Source organism: Artemia franciscana, chromosome 2 (genome assembly GCF_032884065.1).
Source record: "Artemia franciscana chromosome 2, ASM3288406v1, whole genome shotgun sequence".
Taxonomy (NCBI): domain Eukaryota; kingdom Metazoa; phylum Arthropoda; class Branchiopoda; order Anostraca; family Artemiidae; genus Artemia; species Artemia franciscana.
The window spans coordinates 29,784,343-29,808,262 of record NC_088864.1 but is presented as its reverse complement, the minus strand read 5'-3'; the positions used below and the strand labels follow the sequence as shown (position 1 = coordinate 29,808,262).

The 23,920-nt window shown below is 35.8% G+C and overlaps 2 protein-coding genes across 3 annotated transcripts; one reads left to right on the top strand and one right to left on the bottom strand.

Annotated features, from left to right (window-relative positions):
• Positions 1-1,025: 1,025 nt before the first annotated feature.
• On the bottom strand, positions 1,026-7,169 carry LOC136039964 (adenylate kinase 4, mitochondrial-like). Of its 2 annotated transcripts, none has more exons than XM_065723993.1 (2): positions 7,090-7,169; positions 1,026-2,208 (listed from the first exon to the last, which is right to left on the bottom strand). In XM_065723993.1, the coding sequence occupies exon 2, from the start codon at positions 2,206-2,208 to the stop codon at positions 1,552-1,554; it is 657 nt and encodes a 218-aa protein (XP_065580065.1). In that variant the 5' UTR covers positions 7,090-7,169; the 3' UTR covers positions 1,026-1,551. The 2 variants fall into 2 exon arrangements, with proteins under 2 accessions (XP_065580065.1, XP_065580075.1); XM_065724003.1 differs by lacking the exon at positions 7,090-7,169 and adding an exon at positions 6,728-6,845.
• On the top strand, positions 7,153-23,610 carry LOC136039936 (T-complex protein 1 subunit delta-like). Its single transcript, XM_065723937.1, has 4 exons — positions 7,153-7,384; positions 16,052-16,475; positions 20,795-20,958; positions 22,716-23,610. Exons 1-4 carry the CDS (start codon positions 7,220-7,222, stop codon positions 23,544-23,546), a joined length of 1,584 nt encoding a protein of 527 aa, XP_065580009.1. The 5' UTR covers positions 7,153-7,219; the 3' UTR covers positions 23,547-23,610.
• The last annotated feature ends 310 nt before the right edge of the window (positions 23,611-23,920 follow it).

Below are 23,920 nucleotides of genomic sequence, written 5' to 3'. Positions count from 1 at the left end.
CTAAGCAAATTCTTTGAGACTGTGTCGATAAACTATACTTCTGTGGAATATGGATTGGCAAGAGATCACAGAAGAGGCTGTCGCTGACACATTGTATTAGGCAGCATCAGTCATTCTGTCGTTCACTACCAGGCAGGATGAATTATCATCTGATTCTCGCCAACACTATCCTCTTTCAGCAGCCTTTATAGTATAACAGTCGTAGATGACATTTGACCAAGCGATTACGGCCACCGCCTTCACTGATAACGACTCTTCAAAACAAGTTTATTTTAATGTGACTCCACTGCACTGTTATAACTTAGTAAATTTTTATGCCGTTTTCTTCCTTTTCTTTTTTCAAGTTAAAAGAAATCGTTCTGAAACTAATAGTCGTGCGTTTCACGTATCGAATGTACAGTTCTGGGTCCTCATGTAAAATTGTCAATAAAAGGAACACAGTATACCATAATTCTTCCAATTTATGGTGTAGAGTATACATGTAGGGGGGGGATCCCACATTAAATGTTTTATGGCCAGATCTATGAACTTATCATATTGACCATATGCTGTGGATATATATTGAAAAACTGTATATTTATTTTCATTGATTTTTCTAGCAGTCTTTCTTAGTAGACTGGTCGACTTCTACGTCGTCCAGTACAGGTCAGACACAGAATGTGAAGCTCATATCCTATCTACGTCAAAAGTCTAGCATGAACTAAAAAAAAAACCTCAGATATAACTGATCTCAAAGTACAGAGTATTCTAAGTTTTGATTTAATTCTCATGGTTTGATAGGTGCGACTAGGCTTTTCCCAAGTATGTTCTTACCATGGACTCCCAGAAAAATTGGGATCACAAAACACAAGAATACAGATATCAAGACGATGTTCAAGCTTTTCCGAGACAGTTCTCGCACTGTCTCGGAAGTGGCGGCGGCTTTTAAAGACAGTTCTCATCCTACCTAATATTTGTACTGCATATACGGTATATTTGACAATATACGCCAAAGACAAAATTGATTAAAGAAATAAACTAAAGAATTAAACCAAATAAAACAAATTTAATATCAGTAGTAATTCATAATATCAACATATTTTAGCTTGTACACTGGTACAAGGCACTCACATTCAGAATTACAACATTGTTTTTAAAACTAAGTAGATACATTGACGTAAATAGTTATTTGTGAAAACCTAGGAATGTGCAAAAGCTTGAGGAATGCTCAAAGGTTAATAGCACTTCAGAGAGAATCTATCTTGTGGTAAGGCTATTCTTGAGCCACCTGTTGCAATTAAGAGATTTCATTTTCAGAGCATTAAAAACTATAGTTTTAAAAATAATATTCAAAACAATACCATAAAAGTAAAAAGCACACGTAGTGATCCCAATAACTTTTGTTCATGCTTTTTTCACATTTCTTAGTTTAACTTGAAATAGCTTTTTAGGACTAATAAATGAGAGAGAATAAAAATAGGAAAGAGATTCCACAACCAAAAGAGTAAGTAAGCAGCCAAATAAAATACCAAAACCGAAAAAAATAATAATTCAAGGAAAGTAAAAGTCCATTTAGTCATTTTTAATGATATTGTTGAATTGATCTTTGATTAGTGGCCAAAGAGCATTCGTTTCTCTTCCTCTAAATTTGTAAAGTATTCCTTCTTCATAAAACATCCGAAGGATCGACTCCATATTGCGATGATAGTTCTCTAGTCGTCTTTTGATGACACCGGGGTGATCATCTGGTCTTTGAATCAGAGGCTCTCCAGTCGGATCATCAAATCCATGTATAAGCGGAGGATTCCATTCAGTATTATACACTCTTCCACTTGGCATGTGGAGCCATCTACCTGAGATTCGGGAAATGATTTCGTCATCAGGTACATCCAAGCAAATTGCAGCATCAATTTTGTAATTTTTCACGAGATCTTTAGCCTGCACGATTGTTCTTGGATATCCATCTAGGACCCACCCATTTTTCTCTAGTTCTTTTAATTCGTTGGAGATCAATTCTACAACCACGATATCCGGCACTAAGTTGCCTTTTTCTATATATTTTTGAGCTTGCATCCCGGCGGAGGTTTCTAAGGCAATTTGTGAACGTAGCAAGTCTCCAGCTGACAGATGCTTCAAATTAAATTGTTTCGATATTCTGTTCGATATAGTTCCCTTGCCAGAAGCTGGTGGTCCGAGAATAACAGCTCTTATCAGTTTTTTAGGTAGCATCTGAAAGAAAGAAAAGGAACGAAGATCAATAAGTTGGTACTATGTGTTGTAGTTATTTTCACCCTTTTCTTCATTGAAACTCAAACTGATAACAGCCTACGACTCTCATGTCAGAATCTTCAAATCGCAAAACTTGAAAATAGGAAACAAATATGCGAATAAGCCACTCCATAGATTAACATTATAGCCATTTTTTGAAGAGGAAAAGAATAATCCATAAATAATCTAATAATCTGTCGCAAAATACAAATGTTTACCTTTATAAAACACCTTTTTTCTTGAAAACCGGTGACTGTACTGAACGAGAACGTATTCTGATAGGCTACACAACTACAAAAATACATTGTAACATTTAATGCTAGTTCTAGTGATATTACCGAGGAATTCTACCATTTACCACTTCTTCTTCTTCTTGAGTAACACCTTACGTTTTTACTGACGACATTTTGTGTAAGGTCTATCGAACAGATTTCACAACTATTTTTCGGTAAGTATTGAATAAGTGATAGTTGGGATGACTGAATTGATTGATTATCTTTTTTTATTCTCCTTTAGTTGAACTTACTTATCCAACATCCTTTTATGTATTGCTTATCCTTTATGGAAGACCTAAACCTCAGACAACAACAAAAAAGCTAAAGTAATAGGAGTTGAAGCCAGTGAAAACAAAGGAACAGGAATAAGCACCAATCTGCTACTTTTGTTTGCAATTAATACTTAAAAAAAAAAAACAGACAGAATGCGGAAAATTTAAATATAATCAAGCCATTACAAGGACAACGTAAAACTCAGCTTCACCTTAAATATTTTTTCACATCCTAGTTACCTTAAACTTGTGATAATTAAAATGAAAAACAATAGGATTAGAAAATCCGAAAGTTTTAACTTGTGCAACAAAAGTTTTAGCAGCAGGAGTAGTAGTAATAGTATGCACATACGACATTTAAGTTACTTCAACATCCCACTCAACATGCCCTGAAAGCTTCATACCCTAAGTCGTTCTAGAGATACTGCTGATTTAGTCATTTTAACAACCTGAAAGCACAAAGTGTGTTATGGTTCAATTCAACACACCCCAGAGGATTCCCTGAAAATTTGACCTTAAAACGCTTAGCAAAGGTAATAGTAGTAGCAGTAGTGCAAATAATATATTTTGGTTGGTCCTTACAATCCCTGAAATTTTCGAGTTAAAACCGTATCCGTTTCTGAGATATCGTTGGTACACGCTTTTGACAACCTGCATGCCCATAGTGCGTTTGATTTAGTTCTACGCCCCCCCCCTCAATATTCCCTTAAAGTTTCATCTTAATACCCACAGCCTTAGTAGTAGTAGCAGTAGTAGTAAACTCAGCAGTATTATGCTCATAGTGCACATTGATTAGTTCAGTATTCCCCTCGACATTTACTGAAACTTTCAAATTAATAATCTTACCCATTTCTGATGTAGTGCCCTCTTAACAACATGCAATAGTGAGTTTGATTCAGTACCACATCCACCATAAGTTTCATCCTTAAAACCTTAGACTTAGTAGTAATTGTAATAGTAGTAATGGTAGTAGTAACAGTGGGAGTAGCAGTAACAGAAGTAGTAGTAGCAGTAGCAAGCTTAATAGTGGTAGCAGCATACGCATAATCCCTTTTGTTTGGTTCAACATCCCTGGAACTTTCCCCCTTTTTGACACCCTGAATGTACGTACTAGTAAGCTTAGTAGTGGTAGCAGCATACGCATAATCTCTTTTGGTTAGTTCAACATCCCTGGAACGTTCCCCCTTTTTGACACCCTGAATTTCCGTCCTGTGTTTTGATTTAGTTCAACATTCACAGTAAGTTCCACCCTTATAACCTGAAAGTTTCACCTTAACATACTTAGCCTCAGCAGTACTAGTACCAGTTTTATTGGCAGCAGTAGTATTAGTAGCAGTAGCAGTATAGTAATAGCAGAAGAAGCGGTTGAAGTATATCCATAGCTCCTTTCGGTTAGTTCAATATCCCCTTCAACTTTGTCCCTGAGATATTGCTTATGGGCCTTTTTGACAACTTGCAAGCAAATAGTGTGTTTTGATTTATGTGAACATCCTCCTCAACATTCCCTGAAAGTTTCATCTTAATACCTTTAGCCTTAGTAAGAGTAGTAGTAGTAGCAGTAGTATGCAAATAATACATTTTAGTTAGTTCAATAACCCCCTCTACCCCCTAACATAACCTGAAAGTTTTAAGTTAATTCTCTAAGCCGTTTCCGAAATATTACTGATATGCCTTTTCGACAACCCGCATGTACATAGTGTATTTTTATTTGGTTCAATAAACCCCTCGATATTCCCTGGGAGTTTCACCTTAATACCCTTCGAAATGGTACTAGCAGGAGATGTAGCAGTAGTAGTAGTAGCAGCTGGCTTAGTAGCGGTAATATAACCAAAAGGGACTATGCACATAGTCCCTTTTGGTTAGTTCAACATCCTGCTTAACATGCCTTGAAACTTTTAACTTGATACTCTTAAGTCTCCTGATTAGTGTTGATGTGCCCTTTTGACAAATCGCATGCACATAGTGTGTTTTCATGTAGTTCACCATACCTCTCAACGTTCCCTGAAAGTTTCAGCTTAATATCCTAAGCTTTCCCGAAGATTTTCTGATATCCCCTTTTGATGAACGCATGCACATAGTGCATGCCGCTTTTGCGGCATGCAAAAGCGAGGCATATAAGCAATCTTATGCTTATAATGAAGACCGTCTTGATTATTATATAAAAAGTGCGAGTAATATAAGTCATGAGTTTTGGAACAGCACTAGGGCATTTCTTGTAAATCACCTTTATGTTTCTCATGTTTTTGAGCATACTGGTCTTCGTTTGTTTTGATTAATGTGATATTGTGAATGCTCAGGTGTATTTATTTAATTAAGGGTGAGCTTCGAGTTTCTTTTTACGCCTTTTATTGTTTGGTAGGTTGGAGTTTATTTTGTAGGTTTTGGGGTGGGGGATATGAAAAGGATGAAATAAGAAAAAGACGTTTTTGTGTTTGTTTCGGAAGGAATAATTATATTGTGTAATAATTAAACTGGTGTTACTTCGCTGAATTTATAAAATGGGCTCCCTACAAAGCTTACTAAGGGAAGGAAGCTTTTTTTTCGTTTGTACATAGCCATCTATGAATAGACAAATAAATTTGAAAAACTTCCTAGTTACGGGAAAGATACTCCTATTCTTCCTGCTTTCAAGTCACGGCTAAGGAAGCTGAATAATTGTCAGTGAATAGCCCCGACCACCCTTTGAATCCTCATTCCCTTTCCTCGCAAGCGAAATACATGCATTGTTTGCTTTTTCAATAAATATTTCTCTGTGTCATGTATTTTTTTTTTCTGTCCCTTTTTATGGAAGAGGTGATCGAAGAGTACCGAGAGGGAGATCATTTGATCAAAACTGAAAGCTTCAGGACCTTTAAAGGACCCATGAGGTTTAGATGGTAACTAGTGCCTTTCTTGTACAATTTTTAGCCCCTGGGCAACCCATAGCGATATTAGGGGTCTGTATACTCAGCAACCCATAGCGACATTAGAGGGTCGATATTAGATACAGTTCTAAACGCAATGCTTCCAAACTTATTGACCGAAGATAGGTTTTAGTAGGAAAGGTCGGCATGTTTGGTCTTGGCTGTCAGATTTGCTTCTAACTCTTAAGACCGATATTTCCCAAGGGTATACTCCTGAGAGGACCTATGTACATCAGCTAGTCAAAAACTTTAAGTGCTCCCAAGTTTTCAAAATACATTATCTGCAGTATCGAAAAAATTTTGGTCTGTGATCTCCAGAAAAAATTTTCGATTATGAGCCACTTTGGTACTTTTTTCACAGTAAAATAGCGAGGTAAGTCAAATGACACTATGTACCAGATTATATCTTCAATGTCTTAGGGACAAGTCGTATTCAGTTGAAACTTTCAGGAAATGCTCGGGGAGGCGGGGCAAGGAAACCCAATTTTGTGTTGGGGGAGAGTATGAGAGTAACAAAATGTATGTATTCAATCCGTCTAAACGTTTTCCCATAATAAACCCGATAGAAAAAAGAAAAAAGCGGAAGATGCGTTTCTTCCTTGGAATTATTTACCTGGAGCATATATCACCTACTAGGAGCTGACCAAGTGCATTTGTAAAAAGGATTGTGTACACGAGAAAAAATACTTGAAATAAAATCAGCCATACACTTTCAGATAATAACGCAGTATTACCAACTTTGTGCTTTCGATAGTTGTAAATTTATTAAAGTCACCACTCTCTAATTTGTAATCCAAAATCGTAAAATCATCATTCTTTGTGACTGATTTCAAGTAACTCATTTCATCGCCTATGACGAATCTCGCATTCACAGATTACTAAAGTTTTATTTTTGCAATATTTCTAATAGCATATAAAAAATAAACTTGAATATTAAGAGCACCTTATATGAGGAGTAAAAACTATCTATTCATTAACTTATTCATTGTGCAAAGAATTGATTAGTAACAAAGCAGATTTTTCATCATACCAAATATATTCTATTTTAGATTTGACGTTATACAGGCAAACCGGAAAGCAAATCCACCAATGAAACTGCAAACAAATCTTTCTTTCAACAGAGAAAAGGAGAATGAGGACTTCCAAATATCTGATTCATTTGGCATTTTGTCAATAAAGTCAAACTGAAAACAAATGGTTTAACAAACAGAATATTTTTTTTAGATAGCGCTGATTTTGTTTTTAGTGACGACTGAAGAGACCAAGGAAAACAACGTGATTTCCACCTGTAAAAAAGTTATGTCAAAGGAAACACTAAATACTCAACCATAGTTTTTCGAATATAATTTCAGTTGAGTACAAGCAGTTTCAAATGAAAAATTTAAATCCTACCTTTCTTTTAGAGGCCCACACAGTTCTTACAGAATCTAGAAGGCGTAAAACATTTACAGAAGAAAGACATTAAAACTTCCGGCAAGGCACACCTGTCTAGATCAATTTTAAAAAGCCAAAAAAAAAAGACATGTCAAGTAAAAGCACTCCCAAAATGAAAAATTTTCAAAACAAAAGCAAACCTGCAGATATAAGGGGTAGTAACATTAATGCTGCTAAATCAGTGGCAGATGCAATCAGGACAAGTCTTGGACCAAGAGGAATGGACAAGATGATTCAAGCTCCAAAGGGAGAGGTAAGACCAAAATATATTTAGTAGATAACCCTAATTGGCTTCGGTTGTACATGGCCAGTAGATCTATCTATCCTGGACAAAATATTCTGGTTTTAAATGTGTTGTGGTCCTAGGCTAGTTTACTTCTTTTTTCAGAAGGAGAGACTATGGTTCTGAAAATGACTTCAAAAATTATAAAATAGAATATTTGATAAGGAACTAACTGGATGTTACAATTCTTGCTTCATAAAATGTAGAATAATCATAGATAACACATTTTGAATGCAACCCACTATGCTTAGGCCTCAACTCCCCCTCCTCCCTGATGTGAAAATATATAGCCCAAATAATATATATTTCCTAACAATTCTCCCATCATATTTCAGTTGTTCTAACCAATGTAGGCTACATAAAATTTGAATCAACTGTGACAAAACAAAACTAGATAAACAAGCTATGGTAAATATTTTGCAGTTTGTATAATAGACTTACCATTAATGTGAACATATCACTTGATGCTTTTTTTATTTTCTTGAGAAATATAATAATTGCCTCTATTGCAAATTCAAATCTAAACACTTTTTGAACTCTTTAAAATAATGAATTTTCAATTAAAGTAGGAGTTATTGGTTATTTTTAACAAAATAATACAATGTTTTCTCAGCACTGTTTTCTTGGTCATTTTTGAGGTAATTTTTTAGTTGGACAGTTGCTTTCACTTTTGAGTTTAAAATTAGCCAGCTGTTTCTGAGCAATTGCAATAGTAGCTGTTGTGACATTGGCTTGTGACAAAATTTGAACCAGCAAATCAAAGCATTTAGTTAAAAATTAGAAAAGGTAGGCAGTACATTATCCAATTTCGCTTATATGTAACATTACCTATAGAGCAAAGCATATTAGTCCATAAGCCCTTCAGGCACCAGGACAAGGTCTGATTGGTTAAACCTTGTTTATTATGGTCATGATATCTCATCATTACAACCCTATTTTCTGCAGAAATTGCAGTTAGTCAAGGGCAAGCTTCTGGGGTGTTAAAAGTCCAAAGGGAAGATATTTTAGTTTTTTGTGATTTTTTTTTTTAAATTAACACATATAGCTAGATTCTGATGGTTGCATATTATTTGTATGTCATTATTCATTCATATGGCTCAACATCTCCCTCAGCTTCAAAACCCTGCCCACTTTATGCATTTTTAGTTTTGTTTAAGGGGCATTTTAGAAAGTTTATTTAAGGGCATTATGTCATGACATCATTCCCCCTGACTTGCAAAGTTTTTGAAGAAATATAGAGGTTAAAAGTTGCAACTTCAAATTCATCAGCTCCTCAACCTGCTGTTTGTGGAGAGTTTTTCTGGGAGTGGAATATCTCTGCTTAGATCAAAGGATTTTTCTGTTGTCCTTTCCATGCATTAGGTAGACTGATAGAAACAAGTGGGAATTGTTGCCCAGTAGTACCATGTTGTATTAGAATCAAACTCTTGATGATAGAAAGGGCTTTGCATTGAATGTCAAAGCCATTGTGGTGTAATAGAGGTTATAGCAGATTTTTTTGTTGTTGTTTGTGAAATGTTAGTACCATAGGCTGTGGTTTTTTTTTTTTTTTTTTTTTTTTTTTTTTTTTTTTTTTTTTTTTTTTTTTTTTTTTTTTTTTTGTGTTATCATTTTCTGATCAAACAATACAGTGAATATTACTGCCAGTCTGCTTTACCAAGGATGTTCATGATTTCATTTTGTGCATTCTTACAAGTCTCCTCAGAATCACTTTGTTAATATAAGTGATGATCCAATATTATTTAGTGTTTGTTCAAAGGCAGCCAACTTGTGTGGAGGCTTATTTGCATTTTTGTCCTGTTCTTTGATTATACCTATTATTTCAGTTTTTTTATAATTACCTTAAATTGCAGCTAGGAGCAATCTCAGAATTTCTCCTCATGGGGCTCCAGAATGATGACTTTAGTTGTATTCAAAGTATACTAGTGACCAGGTGCTATTCCATCTTCAGTAGCATCCCAGTAGAGTTTGCACTCTCTGGAGGACCACTCAGCATCTAGCCTTAGTTTGAAAACGTCAACAGATTCAGCAGTAACTGTTTCATTGGATTTTGTTCCAATTGTTAACAATGCCTGTTGAAAAGAATTGAGTGTGGAGTCTAGATATTGTAGACTGCTTGACTAGTTTCAGGTGTTTTTTGGTGAAATTTCTGTAATTGCTGCAACATCCACTTCTGATATCATACAAAAGGAAATTTCAGAAAGCTTATTAGGGAGGCTATCATCATTGGAGATAAGGAACCTCATTCCTTTTGAGGTTGGAATCTGAGAGGATGCAGGACTAGAGTAAGGAGGAACCAAAGGACTGGCAAGGTTTTGGGATACAGCACTATAAAACAACAAAGAATAAAGAGCATGTGAGCAAGTTGTTTCAGAAGAAACAGGAGAGATGTCAGCATCAGACAGAGGATCATTACTAGACACTTGAGAGAAAAAATTTGGTGATGTGACTTCATAAATGTTTCAAACAATTAACAGAGGTAGAAGGAGGCACATACATTAGTGGGGCATTGGAGCAGTCAGGGGGATTGCTCCAACTGGCAAGTTTTTTGAATGATGGCACCCTTATGAATTAACAGATCTGCCTCTCCATTGGTTATTCTGCGTTTCAGCTCGTCAACAAGAGCTCTGTGTTTTATTTGATCTTCCTTTGGACTTTCACTATAGAAACAACATAGATTGATCCTTTTGTTTCAAGGGAGTTCTGTATTATTTGCGTCTAAATTTGGTTGATGGCAGAGGGAAAAGAAGAGGAGGGGGACGACTACTAGATGGTTGATGGCTATTTGAAAGTCTTTTTGTTTTAGCTGGGGGGGGGGCACCAATGTCAACCCCATAAGTATGTAACAGATAATTATACAAGAAAACTGCATCATTAGTTCGGGTGGATTTCCATATGCAACAATATTCAAACGTCTTTTGAAACGCTGGCGTTCTGAACGTACTATCTGACGAACATCAGTTTCAGCTAACTGGGCTACAGGGAGTTGAGACAATCCAGAGGACACTGTGAAATCCACTAGGTCCTGAACAGTTGAAACAGAGCAAACTGATTATATTGATTTTTCAATGTGTGATACCCTATTGGCAATACCACTAACTTGAGTAGAAATTTCACGTTTTATGTCAGTTTTCAGTTGAGAAAGTGTTTGGGTCAGCTGACTAGTGGTGGCAAACTCTAACTTGAGTTCTTACCTGAAAGATTTCAGGGATTATCCATAACAGAGGGTAACTTTGCAGACTGGACATAACCAGGAACAAGAAAGTGTTTGGGTCATCTTGCTTAATAATTTATATTCTCCTGGGAACAGGTCCAGACAATCACCACAAATCCATTTCTCACAAATGTCACACCCTATGGCAGAGGATCCCTCATCCAATTATGTAGAACAGGCAGCACACTTATCATGGCCTTTAACTGGGCTTTGGTGTTTTCGCTTTGCCTTGCTGGACATAATATATTCACCTGAATCAGGAAATGAAACTAAACAAGTCTGGACTGTATAGAATGAAGCAAAAAAAAAAGATTCACAAGTCAAATTATTGAACTGTAAGTCCTCTGGGACTGTCAGTCATTTTCTTTAGCATTTTTTATTCGACTTTGGATATTTTTAAACTCAAATGCATACATCCAGAATAAACAGTAGTTTTACCCAATTGCAGAAGAATACTCAACCAGTGCAAGATTGTAAAAACCACATTTACTTGGTTATTTTGATGGTATGATAAAAGATGGCAAGTATTTAAATAACTATCAAACAGTTCATGGCCACAAACTGTAGTAAGGAGCAAACTGGGTCAATAGTAACCAAAACTCTAAAAAACGGAATTTTGATACCAATATACACATCAAATGAATTATATTTTTATGCTGATTTTAGATATATAAGTTTTATCAAATTTAGTATTACCCATCAAAAGTTACGAGCCTGAAAAAATTTGCCTTATTTTCGAAAAAGGAGGAAACACCCCTTAAAAGTCATAGAATCTTACCGAAAATCACACCATCAGATTCAGTGTATCAGATAACTCTACTTTAGAAGTTTCAAGCTCCTATTTGCAAAAATGTGGAATTTTTTGTTTTCTGCCAGAAGAAAGATCATGGATGTATTGTATCGATCCAGTGGTCCTAGAATACCGTGAAAGGGCTCATTCTAATGGAAATCAAAAGTTCTAGTGCTATTTTTAAGTGACCAAAAAAAATTCGAGGGCAACTAGGCCCCCTCCCACGCTCATTTTTCTAAAGTCTTCGGATCAAAATTTTAAGATAGCCATTTTGTTCAGCATAGTCAAAAAATCTAATAACTATGTCTCTGAGGACGACTTAATCCACCACAGTCCTCAGGGGAAGGGCTGCAAGTTATGAACTTTGCCCATTGCTTACATATAGTATTGATTATTGGGAAGCATATAGACATTTTCAGGGGGTGTTTTTTCTGGTGGTGGGGAGGGGATTAAGGGAGAGGATCTTTCCATGGAGGAATTTATCATAGGGGAAGAGAATTTCCATGAAGAGGGTGCTGGTTTCTGTAGCTTTATTCAAAAAAATGAGAAATTAAACAAAAAAAACGAGTTTTTTCAACAGTAAGGAGTAACATTAACGAAGAGAAATTATTATGTATATGAGGGTTCGTCCCCTCCTCAATATCTCGCTCTTTACGCTAAAGTATTTTTAATAATTTCAAAAGAGTTATTTATTCTAATGAAATGACCTTCGTGATTCAGCGGTTATTCTTAAAGAATTGGCACAAAATTAAACTTCAATGTAGAGAGCAAGGTTTTGACAAGGGGGCGAACCCTCTCATATACGTAATAAAAATATACGAATATAGAAGTTCGTTACGTAAGTTTATTTTGTAAGTTACGTATATTTATTACTAATAAAAACGTTCGTAAATCAAATGAAAAGTTCTAGTGGCCTTTTTAAGCGACCAAAAAAACTGGAGGGCAACTAGGCTCCCTCCCCCGCCCCTTTTTTCTCAAAACTGTCCGATCAAAACTGAGAAAGCCATTTTGCCTATAAAGCAAAATTTCGTTTTAATTATTCATGTACTTTGATCCAAAATCAAAACCTGCATTAATTCAAAATGGGTGGCTGAAGGGAGAGGAAAAATTAGAAAAAATGAGGTATTTTTAACTTACGAGTGAGTAATTAGATCTTAATGAATTTTGATATTTAGAAGGACCTCGGGTCTCAGAGCTCTTATTTTAAATCCCGACCGGCATTAAGCCTCTGATTTTCATTTAAGTCAATCTGTTGATTCTTATAATTTTGCTAGACCTCATGCCATATAAGCTCTTGGCTCTTCCGACCTCGTTACAAGTGCAATATGAGCTCTTAGCTCTTGTTTTTAATTCTGTCTTTGTGGGGAGGAAATCTGTAAAATATTTATAATCGTCATACTTACCAGAATGTGTTACCATGTTTCAACAGAGTTTGATGGAAAGACAGTGGTTCATTCATCTTCAAATCTTTTTGGGGTCTGAACTAAATCAGACATTTGTAGGGGGAAGGCAGGGAATCTTGTAATTCTTATTGTTATAACATCTTTTCTGTAGACTTTTCGGAAGTATGATCTTGTCTATATTTAGTGGGAAGTGAGAGTTAGCATCTCTATTGTGTTTTTGGATATATTGGTATGATCCAAGTGTTGTGAGGGGGGAAGGCTGATAAATATGTGTTGTCAAAGCATAATAAATTACTCGTATCAAACTTGGTGGGATTAAGAACTGGTACCCTAGTTTTTGGTTTTGGGTTTCTAGTCATAATCCAGCCCCTTCAAGAGATGGGAGAAAGAGTCTTTTAATATATGGCATTGGGATATCTACCCGAAAGGGATATCAGATGCCAAATTAATTTGGCATTATGTAGATTATGAAGGATGGCTCCTAATTTTTGTCATGAGCATGTATAAAAAAAAAGGTATGCCATGTTCTAACCAAACTTGGTAGGAAGTTAGAACTAAGCTCTTACTTGGGCCTTTTTACACCCTGTAGCTAATCTGACTACTTTAAGAGGGGGAGGAGGATTCAAAATAGCTTATGTAGGTCTATTTATTAGCCAAGCAGCCAAATTTCTTCAATAAAGCTTGGTCAGTAGCTTCAATCATTGTCTTATGTATCTATGCTTGGTGAGACCTCATTCTTGTCATCTAAGTCGATAAGAACTGCCTTGTGAATTTTTATTAAATTGTGTAGGGATTATTTGCAAGGATTTTGATTATTCCTTTTTAAGAATAGGATTCTCATTCAGATGACGTAGTGACTTGTATTACTTGATAACTGGGACCCACCAGTCACATCTACTGCTACGTTTAATGGGGACTATGGTACCAGATGGGTAGTTTTTTTTATCTTAAAACTATTTCATCTATAAGGTTTGTGTTTGCTAAAGCACTAAGGACAGCAAAAATGAAACCTGTCTCTTTTTTAATTGTAGAACTAACATAAACACAAACGTCTTAAAAATTATGAAAAACTGAGAACTCAATTTTTAATGAAATAGAGCTTATGCTGTCATGCAGTTTTAGTACTTAGTGCATTTACATACTTAGTTTACGCCAAGTATGTGAAAAATCAGCAGCGAATGAGTAAAAAATACATCATCATGAGGTCTAGAAAGTATGACTTTCCTGATTACTGTAGCAAAAGACGAACACTACGATTAATTGATGGCAAACTGGGTAAAAAAAAAACAACAGTGATTGAATGAGTATTAATATAGCCCTAACGTTTTGTTATCAAATCGAAATTTAAAAGAAATTTATAAATCATGAAATATTTAGAAACCTAACCTTTGCATTAAAATGTCAGTTATTAAAATCATTCAAGATTAAACACTTAAAACTATTAGTTTATTGAGATACCTAGAAGAACATCATAGAAAGACTAATTATTTTATTTTGTTATACTTATCAGTTTAGTGTTTCAAACTTAATTTGCATTTCACAAGAATCGCTAGTTTCTTCTGATTCTGATAATATTACCTTTATTACTTGATTCTCATCAAATAAAGCACAAATATTCAATTAAATAGTTTAATATCCTGGTTCGACGTATGTTCATAAAAGTATTTATCAAAAAATAAAGGCATCCCTTGAGGGCATTCACCCAGTTTACAGCAACTGCGTGAATATGAAATAGGGGATGAGGGACCGAGGGCATGAAAATGTTGCTGGTGCTTGAATTTTTACAAGTGAAAAACATAGTCAAATTGATAAAATTCCTTTGTGCTTACTTTTGTTTTATTTCATGGTTCTGCAGGGGGTTTGGCCCAAAACATTTTATTTACTATTAATGAAAAACTAAAAGCAAAATCATAGAAAATCCTAGTTTTCAAATTGAATAAACCCAAGATGGAGCCTGGGGGGCAAAAGGTCTTTTAATTTTGATGTCCTTGGTACTTTAAGAAAGCACATATAGAGAAAATAGACTAATAGCGAAAGGTTGCAATAAAAAGGAGGATTTAAATTTAAAAGTTTGTCTTACTTGGTTTGATACATTTTTGGGGCACGGCTTTTCTGTGAAGGTGACCTTCAATGTTATCTTTTAGTTCAAACAATGTGGGTAAAATTCTTTCTCCTGGCTTCTGTGTGTACCTAATGGCAGAAGTGACGCTTACCCAGATGATAACCCAGAAGCTTAAAGGGCATTCGTGAACTTGGGGGGTACGGGGCGATTGCCCTCCAAGATTCAAAAAAAAACTTTTTATGCTATATTCATTTTAAAAAATTGAAGAATCAATAATGCCCCCCCCCCCACTAGATTTCGGAAAATATCTTCTTGTCTGTATTTTCTTTAATAAAATACCCAAAAATAATCCTTTGCTATGTGACAATTTCTTCTCCTTTTTGTACTAAATCAGGATGACTTCCCTTCAGGTACCTGTTTTTGACAATGCCAAGGGAAAACCCTTGAAGTTTCAACTTATAAGGTGTGCACTGTATAAAAAAAATTCTAATGATTTTGATAAACGATGTTTTATTAACAAGCAAAAAGTTATTCACCTCTGCTCCTAGTAACTTCATATATTGTAAGTTTTGGTTGCAATTTAGAAACAGAAAGAATAGTTCTCATAAGAGGTTTTATCCAAGATGTGATTTTCTATGTTGTATGAGATGCAAAAATTCAGGATGTTGGTAGTCCAAGTTGCCTGCAGGAAGTTAAAAGACATTATGTTGCACAGTAGATTTTAAACAAGTCGAAAAGCTGAAGAATGTGTTTTAAGTTTTTGTTTTTATCAAGGATCAATCATTGGTACATGGAACGTTGTTCTACATATTTAAATATAATGCAGGTAATTTAATATAAAAGTTTTTATTTCTAACTAATTTTGTTTGTGAGGAAACAGGATGTAATACATGTTTTAAAAAAAAAACAGAAATTTCTAAACATCCTGAGAACCGAATAAGGTATCAATTTGGATTGAACCAATCCATAAAACTTGTTTAGTTTTAGGGTTTGGGCTTTAAATCCAAGTTTTATAATGAATATCATAGAACAACCTTTGAATTGCTGCAGCCAAAATGAACGAAAGATAGATAATGATCTCATGTAAAAGTGTGGTTGCAAACAATACATACAATATAATTGTAGTTTAATGAGTTTCTGTCTTTTATTTAATCCTTATACGTTTTAGGTTACAATTACAAATGATGGGGCTACTATATTAAAGCAAATGAAGCTCCTTCATCCATCAGCCAAGATGCTAGTTGAGCTTGCTAAAGCACAAGACGTTGCTGCTGGTGATGGTACCACCACTGTTGTTGTCATTTGTGGAAGCTTGTTAGAAGCTTCATTGAAGCTCCTCGAGAAAGGAATTCATCCAACTACTATCTCTGATGCTTTTATGAAAGCTGCTGTGAAGTCCATAGAAATTTTAGAAAAGATGGCAATTCCTTTGGACTTATCAGATAGACAGAGTCTCTTGAAGAGTGCTACAACTTCACTTTCATCGAAAACAGTATCTCAATACGGTAATTTGGCTCCAATTGCTGTCGATGCTGTTTTGAAGGTTATTGACCCAGCAAAAGATCATGACGTGGATCTCCATGACATTAAAGGTAAATTCAATATGAAAAAAACAAACTCTAGATGACTGAACAAAACTTTTTGTGTTTGTATGGGGATGTACAGGTAGTTAAGTATGTACTCATTTCGAGAACATGGGTGAGATTCAAGAATAAACACGAAACAGAGAAAGTACGTGGGAAAACAGGAAATTATAGTAACAGTTGTTAAATTTTAATATTTGATATATTGGAGGGACACTGGTCTGAAACCCTCCTCTCACACATACACTTGACTGTGTTTATTTGCTCACAAACACAAATAAAAGTTGTTGTTTGTATTATCATCATCTATGTTTTAAATTATAGTGTACTGTTATCTTACTTTCATTTAAAAAATATGCCTTTACATCCTCAATGTCTATCAGTTCCAGTGTTTGTCATATGACATTGTACCTCTAGAACTGGCCAAAAAATATTTAGCCAAATTATTTTGCCTAATAAATCCCTGTGAAAAGCGGCTTTTTTACTCTTTTACACCATAGTTTTGAATTTAACAGGATTATTGCCAGGAATAACAATATATTAGCTTTTGCTGGAGCTGAAAATTTTGCAATTAAAAAATATAAATTGTCAATTTTATGGAATTTTTTGTTATAATCTCACAAGAGTCAACATAGGGTAGCCCAGTTATGGCAATCTGATAGGATAATAGTGAATAATTTAAACTATGCTGAAACTTGTTATTTCACTGAAAGATTTACCCTATTATCATCCTACCAAAAGCTGCCTTATTGTCATTGCTTTTTGTAGTCTACAGTAACAGGATTTAACATCCAATATTCTGCTTAAATTTGGTTTGTGGAAAACGCCTTTCACTAGTGGGCACTAGATGCTCTACTATAAGAGAATTGCCTACTTGAATTTAAATCAAGTAGTTGTGGGCATCAAGCCACGGCTAATTGTAGAAAAAGCTAAGACAGATAGTCCGAGTGAATGAGAGGCAAATCTGGTATAAGCCCTTTTTAGGATTGTATAAAATAATGTCAGTTCATTTGTTGATAGATAAGTTTATCCATCATCCGTTTATGCGTCATTCCCAGGACAGAACTAAGGTAGTTAGTCATAGAACTAAGGGATGAAAGATTGGATTGATTTTGGGTTGACGCATTACGGCCAATGTCCACTGGAATTGTATGCAAAATCTGGGACTGAATTTGCTTGGACTCGAAGGCGATCAAGTAAAAATTCTATTACACTGAAAGCCCCTCTTACTAAAAGCCATTACTACCAGCTGAATTATTTACCTCAAGGATAAATATAAGAAGCGATGAGATGCATCTTATTAATTTAGGTACCGTTCTAGATTAAGAAAACGTCTTTAAAAAATAAAAGTATTACCACTAGATTCTTTATTTTATGCTTTTTTCGAATATTATATTGGTGTTTTGACAACGTAAAACAAACTCCCTCCCCTCCCCCTGATGGTCCCATGTGTAGCTCTTTGATATATACAAAACTAAAAGAAAACACTTCAGCAATGAAATTATTTGTAGTATACAGCATGTTTCTGTTAATCAGATTATAATGCTTCCTTTCGTCATTATCAACATCACCGAAACTGAACTTCATCGACTCTACGCTAGACCTACCCATTATTTAAAGCATTAAAAGATGAAAAACACCAACGACATATATTAATGGAGCTAGATATGGGACCATGTCATAAATGCGAATATGATATTCGAAAAGATCATAGGGTAAGCCATCTAATGGTATTGCTTTTGTTTTTATGGCACTTGGTATTAACCAAGTGACATAGGAGAGATCAGGATGAAACTTGGTGGGAAGAATAAAAACATATCCAAGATACGTGACTGATATAACCGGACCAGATCTGCTCTCTTTGCTGGAGTTGGGGGGTGGATTAATTCGGAAAAATCAGAAAAAAAGGAGGAATTTTTAACTTACGAACGGGTGATCAGAACTTGAATTTGATATTTAATATTTAATTAATTTATTTGATATTTAATAGCGATCGCAAATTCTGTCGGTCCCGGTTTTGCTACGTTAGGCACTTCCAGGTAAGCTAGGACTATGAAATTTGGCAGGTGTATCAGGGACCGGACCAGATTAGATTGGAAATAGCCGTTTTCCCGATTTGACCATCTGCGGGGGGGTGGGGTGGGGGGCCGGTTAATTCGGAAAAAATAAAAAAATGAAGTATTTTTAACTTACGAACGGGTGATGGGATCTTAATGAAATTTGATGTTTGGAAGGATATCGTGTCTCAGAGCCTTATTTTAAATCCCGACCAAATCTGGTGACATTGGGGGGGAGTTGGAGGGGGGAACCTAAAATCTTGGAAAACACTTAGAGGGAAGGGACCGGGGTGAAACTTGGTGGGAAAAATAAGGATAAGTCCTAGATACGTGATTGACATAACTTGAATGGATCTGCTCTGTTTGGGGGAGTTGGGGGGGGGGGTTAATTCTGAAAAATCAGGAAAAAATTAGGTATTTTTAACTTACGAAGGAGTGATCGGATCTTAATGAAATTTCATATTTAGAAGGATCTTTTAACTCAAATCTCTTACTTTAAATCCCGACCGGATCCAGAGTCATTAAGGGGGGAGTCGGGGGGAACCGGCAATCTTGGAAAACACTTAAAACGGAGAGATAAGGATGAAACTTGGTGGGAAGAATAAAAAAAGTCCAAGAAATGTGACTGACATAACCGGAATGGATCCGCTCTGGATCCGGGGACATATTGGGGAGTTAGGGGGGACCTAAAATCTTGGAAAACACTTGGAATGGAGTGATCGGGATGAAACTTGGCGGGAAAATAAGCAGGAGTCCTAGATAGGTGATTGACATAACCGGAAAGGATCTGCTCTATTTGGGGGAGTTGGGGGCAGGGAGGGAGTAATTCGGAAAAATTAGAAAAAATGAGGTATTTGTAACTTGCGAACGGATCTTCATGAAATTTGATATTTAGAAGGATCTTGTGCTTTAGAGCTCTTATTTTAAATCCCGACCAGATCCGGTGACATTGGGGGAGTTGGAGGGGGAAGCCGGAATTCTTGGAAAACGTGAAAACTGAGGTATCTTTATCTTACGAATGGGTGATCGGATCTTAGCGAAACTTGATATATAGAAGGATCTTATGTCTCAGATGCTCTATTTTCAATTCGAATCTGATCCGGGGACATGGGGGTTGGAGGGGGGAAACAGAAATCTTGGAAAACGCTTAGAGCGGAGAGATCGGGATGAAACTTGATGGGAAGAATAAGCACAAGTTATAGATACGTGATTGACATAATTGGAACGGATGGAGAGATCGGGATGAAACTTGATCGGAAGAATAAGCACCAGTTATAGATACGTGATTGACATAATTGAAACGGATGGAGAGATCGGGATGAAACTTGATGGGAAGAATAAGTACAAGTTATAGATACGTGATTGACATAATTGGAACGGCGGATGTGTTCACTTTGGAGGATCGGGGGGTGTTGATTTGGAAAAATTAAAAAAAAACTGAGGAATATCTAACTTAAGAATGGGTGACCGGATCTTAATTAAATTTGATATTTAGAAGGAACTCTTGTCTCAGAGCTTTTATTTCAAATCCTGACCAAGATCTGTTGAAATTGGGGGGAGTTGGAGGGGAAACCGGAAATCTTGGAAAACGCTTAGATTAGAGAAATCGGGATGAAACTTAATGGATGGAATAAGCAAATGTCGTAGATACGTGATTGACGTAATCGTACTGGATCCACTCTCTTTGGGGGAGTTGGGGGGTGGGGTTCACTGCTTTGGCGAGTTTGGTGCTTCTGGACGTGCTAGGACGATGGAAATTGGTAGGCATGTCCAGGAGCTGCACAAATTGACTTGATAAAGTCGTTTTCCCCGATTAGACCATCTGGGGCGCTGAAGGGAGAGGAAAAAGTACAAAAAAACTAGGTTTTTATAACTTACGAATGGGTGATCGGATCTTAATGAATTTTGATATTTAGAAGGACCTCGTGACGCAGAGCTCTTATTTTAAATCCCGACCGGCATTAAGCCTCCGATTTTCCTTTTAAATCAATCTATTGATTCTTAGAATTTTGCTAGAGCTCATACCATATGAGCTCTTGGCTCTTGGCTCGTCCGGCCTCGTCACAAGTGCCAAATGAGCTCTCAGATCTTGTTTTTGTGATATTTTTCTTCTGAGCAGCCCCTAATCTAGAATGTTTTCTAATTTATTGGATCACAAATTTAGTCATCTATTTCGTGTGCCGTGTTTGGAGCTTGCACACTTTCGAAGATTTCTGCTTTGATATATTTTTTTAACGTTTCTTTTTTTAATAGAATTACGATCTCTTTCAGTAATCCAAAAACTTGGTGGTACCATGGAAGACACGGAACTCATTGATGGGTTGGTTTTTCTACAGAAAGCAAGCAATATTTCTAGTTTAAGCAAAGTAGACAAACCTCGCATTGGACTGATCCAATTTTGTATTTCACCGCCGAAAACAGACATGGATAACCAGGTACTTTCTCCCTGTCTTCTTTATGCTTGTTAGGAAGAAAGTTTATTACTCTCTTATTAGGAAGAAATGAATAATTTGGCAAATGGATGGCCAAAAGCCTTAAAAAAGATATAGTTTAAGAAGCATACCAGAGTTTAGACATTATTTGGGGAAAAAAATTTTAATTCATGTAAAGTTTTTCTTCTAGTATTGTCTAGATTATTTTGAGGCTTTAGATTGAGGCTTTCAAAGGGAAAAGAAATAAAAATTTCTACAAAATTCACTATATAAGAATACTTAAATTATTTAAGTTCTATGCTTAAGCAACTCTTCCACCGAGCTGTAGATATGTTGCAATTGTTATTGCGGGATTAATCATTGAGCTAGAAGGAAATAAGTTAATTCAGAAGTATGACAGCTTGTTGGTAGGCGGCAAAAAGGCGAAGGAAGATTCGTTCTAATGTTCAACTGGTGAAATGTTCACGCGGAACACCAGTATTGGTGCTCCCAAAGAAGGAGCTAGAAATAGCTTCGTCCGCTTCCGTCTTTACTCTAGTATGATTTAACCTATTTCTGGAAAATTAAACGTATGCAAAAATAAATATCCCAATAAAGGCGATTTGGTACTTCTTGTATGCTTGTTGACATGATACTTAAAAGTGCGGATTTCTATGACCGTTTTGAGGTTTAATCTGTTTTAAAGTAAGAAGAGTCGTTGGAAGTTTGATTTGTGGAATTTTTTTTTTTTTGTAACGGTTTGTGAGAACAAAAACATTTAATTATACTAATGCTGTAATATGTAAGTGTGGCAAGATTCTAAAATCCTATGAAATATCTTGTAGACTAGCTTCTTCTCAGGTTCCTGCTGATTGAATGAAAAGTCTTCGTTGACTTCCATCTCAAACTTTTTAATGTATAAAAAAGTTCCTTAAGTAGCAAAGAGCAATACGAAAATTTCTGAGTAACAGAAAATACCTTACATGAATAAATCAAACCTAAAACAAACGCGAATTAGAATTAGTTGTGTTATGAATCTTTCTCATGGGGGGGGGGGGATGCAGCTTCATAATCTTACATTTTCTCTATCGACCCTATAAATCTTTTTCTGGGTATTTTACTAATAAAGAAAGAAGAGAAAGACTGAATAAAACCCAGGCATTTAGTTTTTCTTAGATTCTAAATATATATGAAAAATCTCGAGAGGGACTAACTAACGGAGAACTATCGGGACTTCAGGGTAATGAATTTCAGGGAAGAAAACTACCATGCAGCTGTGTCTCACTACAGATGTCTTGTTTAAAAATTGTCAATTTTTGGACTTGTTGCATTTACACAACTCCACTCCATATTTGTTTTATAGTTTAAATGCCTAAAACTTGTGGTGTACGTATTAAAAATAACAAGATAGGCAAAACTTGCTATTTCGTCTAGATACGGAGATTAGATATTAGATTTGTGGATGGTCATTGACAATTTTGAATATAGCGAATTTTGAAGGGGGATATGCATCCACTATAATTCATGTAATATTAGTTCCGTTTATGGTAGATAAACGCTTAACAGAAGTTTTTTTTTTGTTGCTTATTTTCTTAAATGTTAACATCTCAATCTTTACAATGGTCACCATGTGTGTTTTTACTTCTTTTTTTCTAATAAGATATCTGCCCTCTTCTTTCTTCCTCTCAGAAATTCCTCAACATATCCCTGTTAATTTGGACTGAATTGTGTCTTTTAAACAATGATAATAACAAGAATCTACAAGAATATTTTTTTTTTAGGTTGTCATATCCGACTACTCAGCTATGGATAGAGTTCTGCGTGAAGAACGCAAGTACATCTTAGATATTTGTAAGCAGATTAAGGCTGCTGGCTGCAACGTTTTGCTTGTTCAAAAGTCAATCCTTCGTGATGCTGTCAATGACCTTGCTCATCACTTATTAGATAAGTTGAAAATCATGGTGATAAAGGACATTGAACGTGAAGAAATTGAATTCATCACTAAAAGTCTAGGATGTAGACCTATTGCGAGTCTGGATCACTTTCTCCCAGAACATCTAGCCTCGGCCGATCAAGTTGAAATTATTAGCGACGGAACTGGGAAACTTGTTAAAATCACTGGTCTTCAAGGTGCTGGTAAAACTGTCACGATCATTGTAAAGGGTAGCAATAAGCTCGTTATTGAAGAAGCAGAAAGATCAATCCATGATGCCCTTTGTGTCATCAGATGTTTGGTGAAGAAGCGGTTCCTAATTGCAGGGGGAGGGGCTCCTGAGACAGAAATCAGCCATCATCTCTATCAATACGCCCAAGGTTTGTCTGGAGTTGAAGCTTACTGTTTCAAAGCTTATGCCGAAGCATTGACGGTTATTCCATACACTTTAGCTGAGAATGCTGGGCTTAGTCCGATTGGAACAGTTACTGAGCTTCGAAATCAGCATGCGCTTGGACTTTCTTCATCTGGTATAAATGTCCGAAAAGGCTCAATCACTAACATGATTGATGAGAATGTACTCCAACCACTTTTGGTATCTACAAATGCTATTATGCTAGCAACTGAGACGGTCAGATCAATCCTTAAAGTGGACGATATTGTCAATACCATTAGATAAAGAGAGAACAAGTTTCAGTAATTTCTCCATTTTTTTTCTTATAATAATAAATTTGCTGCTTCTATTTTTCTTTACTTTTTTATATTGTGGAATATTAGTATGTCTTGCCATTTGGGGGAGGGGGGTATTTAGCTCTGGAATTTGAAGACCCAATACCAATATTCTGGGTTATTATCATAAATTTTATGCTGTACCCCTTATTTCATCATGGTCGGAAAAGATTCAGTAATTTTACTGTTTATGAAGTTTTCAAAATAGAAGAGGGGACTGACTGCTAAACAAAACCATACCTGCTTCGCTTTTCAAGCGAACAAGACAAGGAAAGGGTAAGTGATTACCCCACACGCTTTATGTTTGACTGTATTTTTCAACAG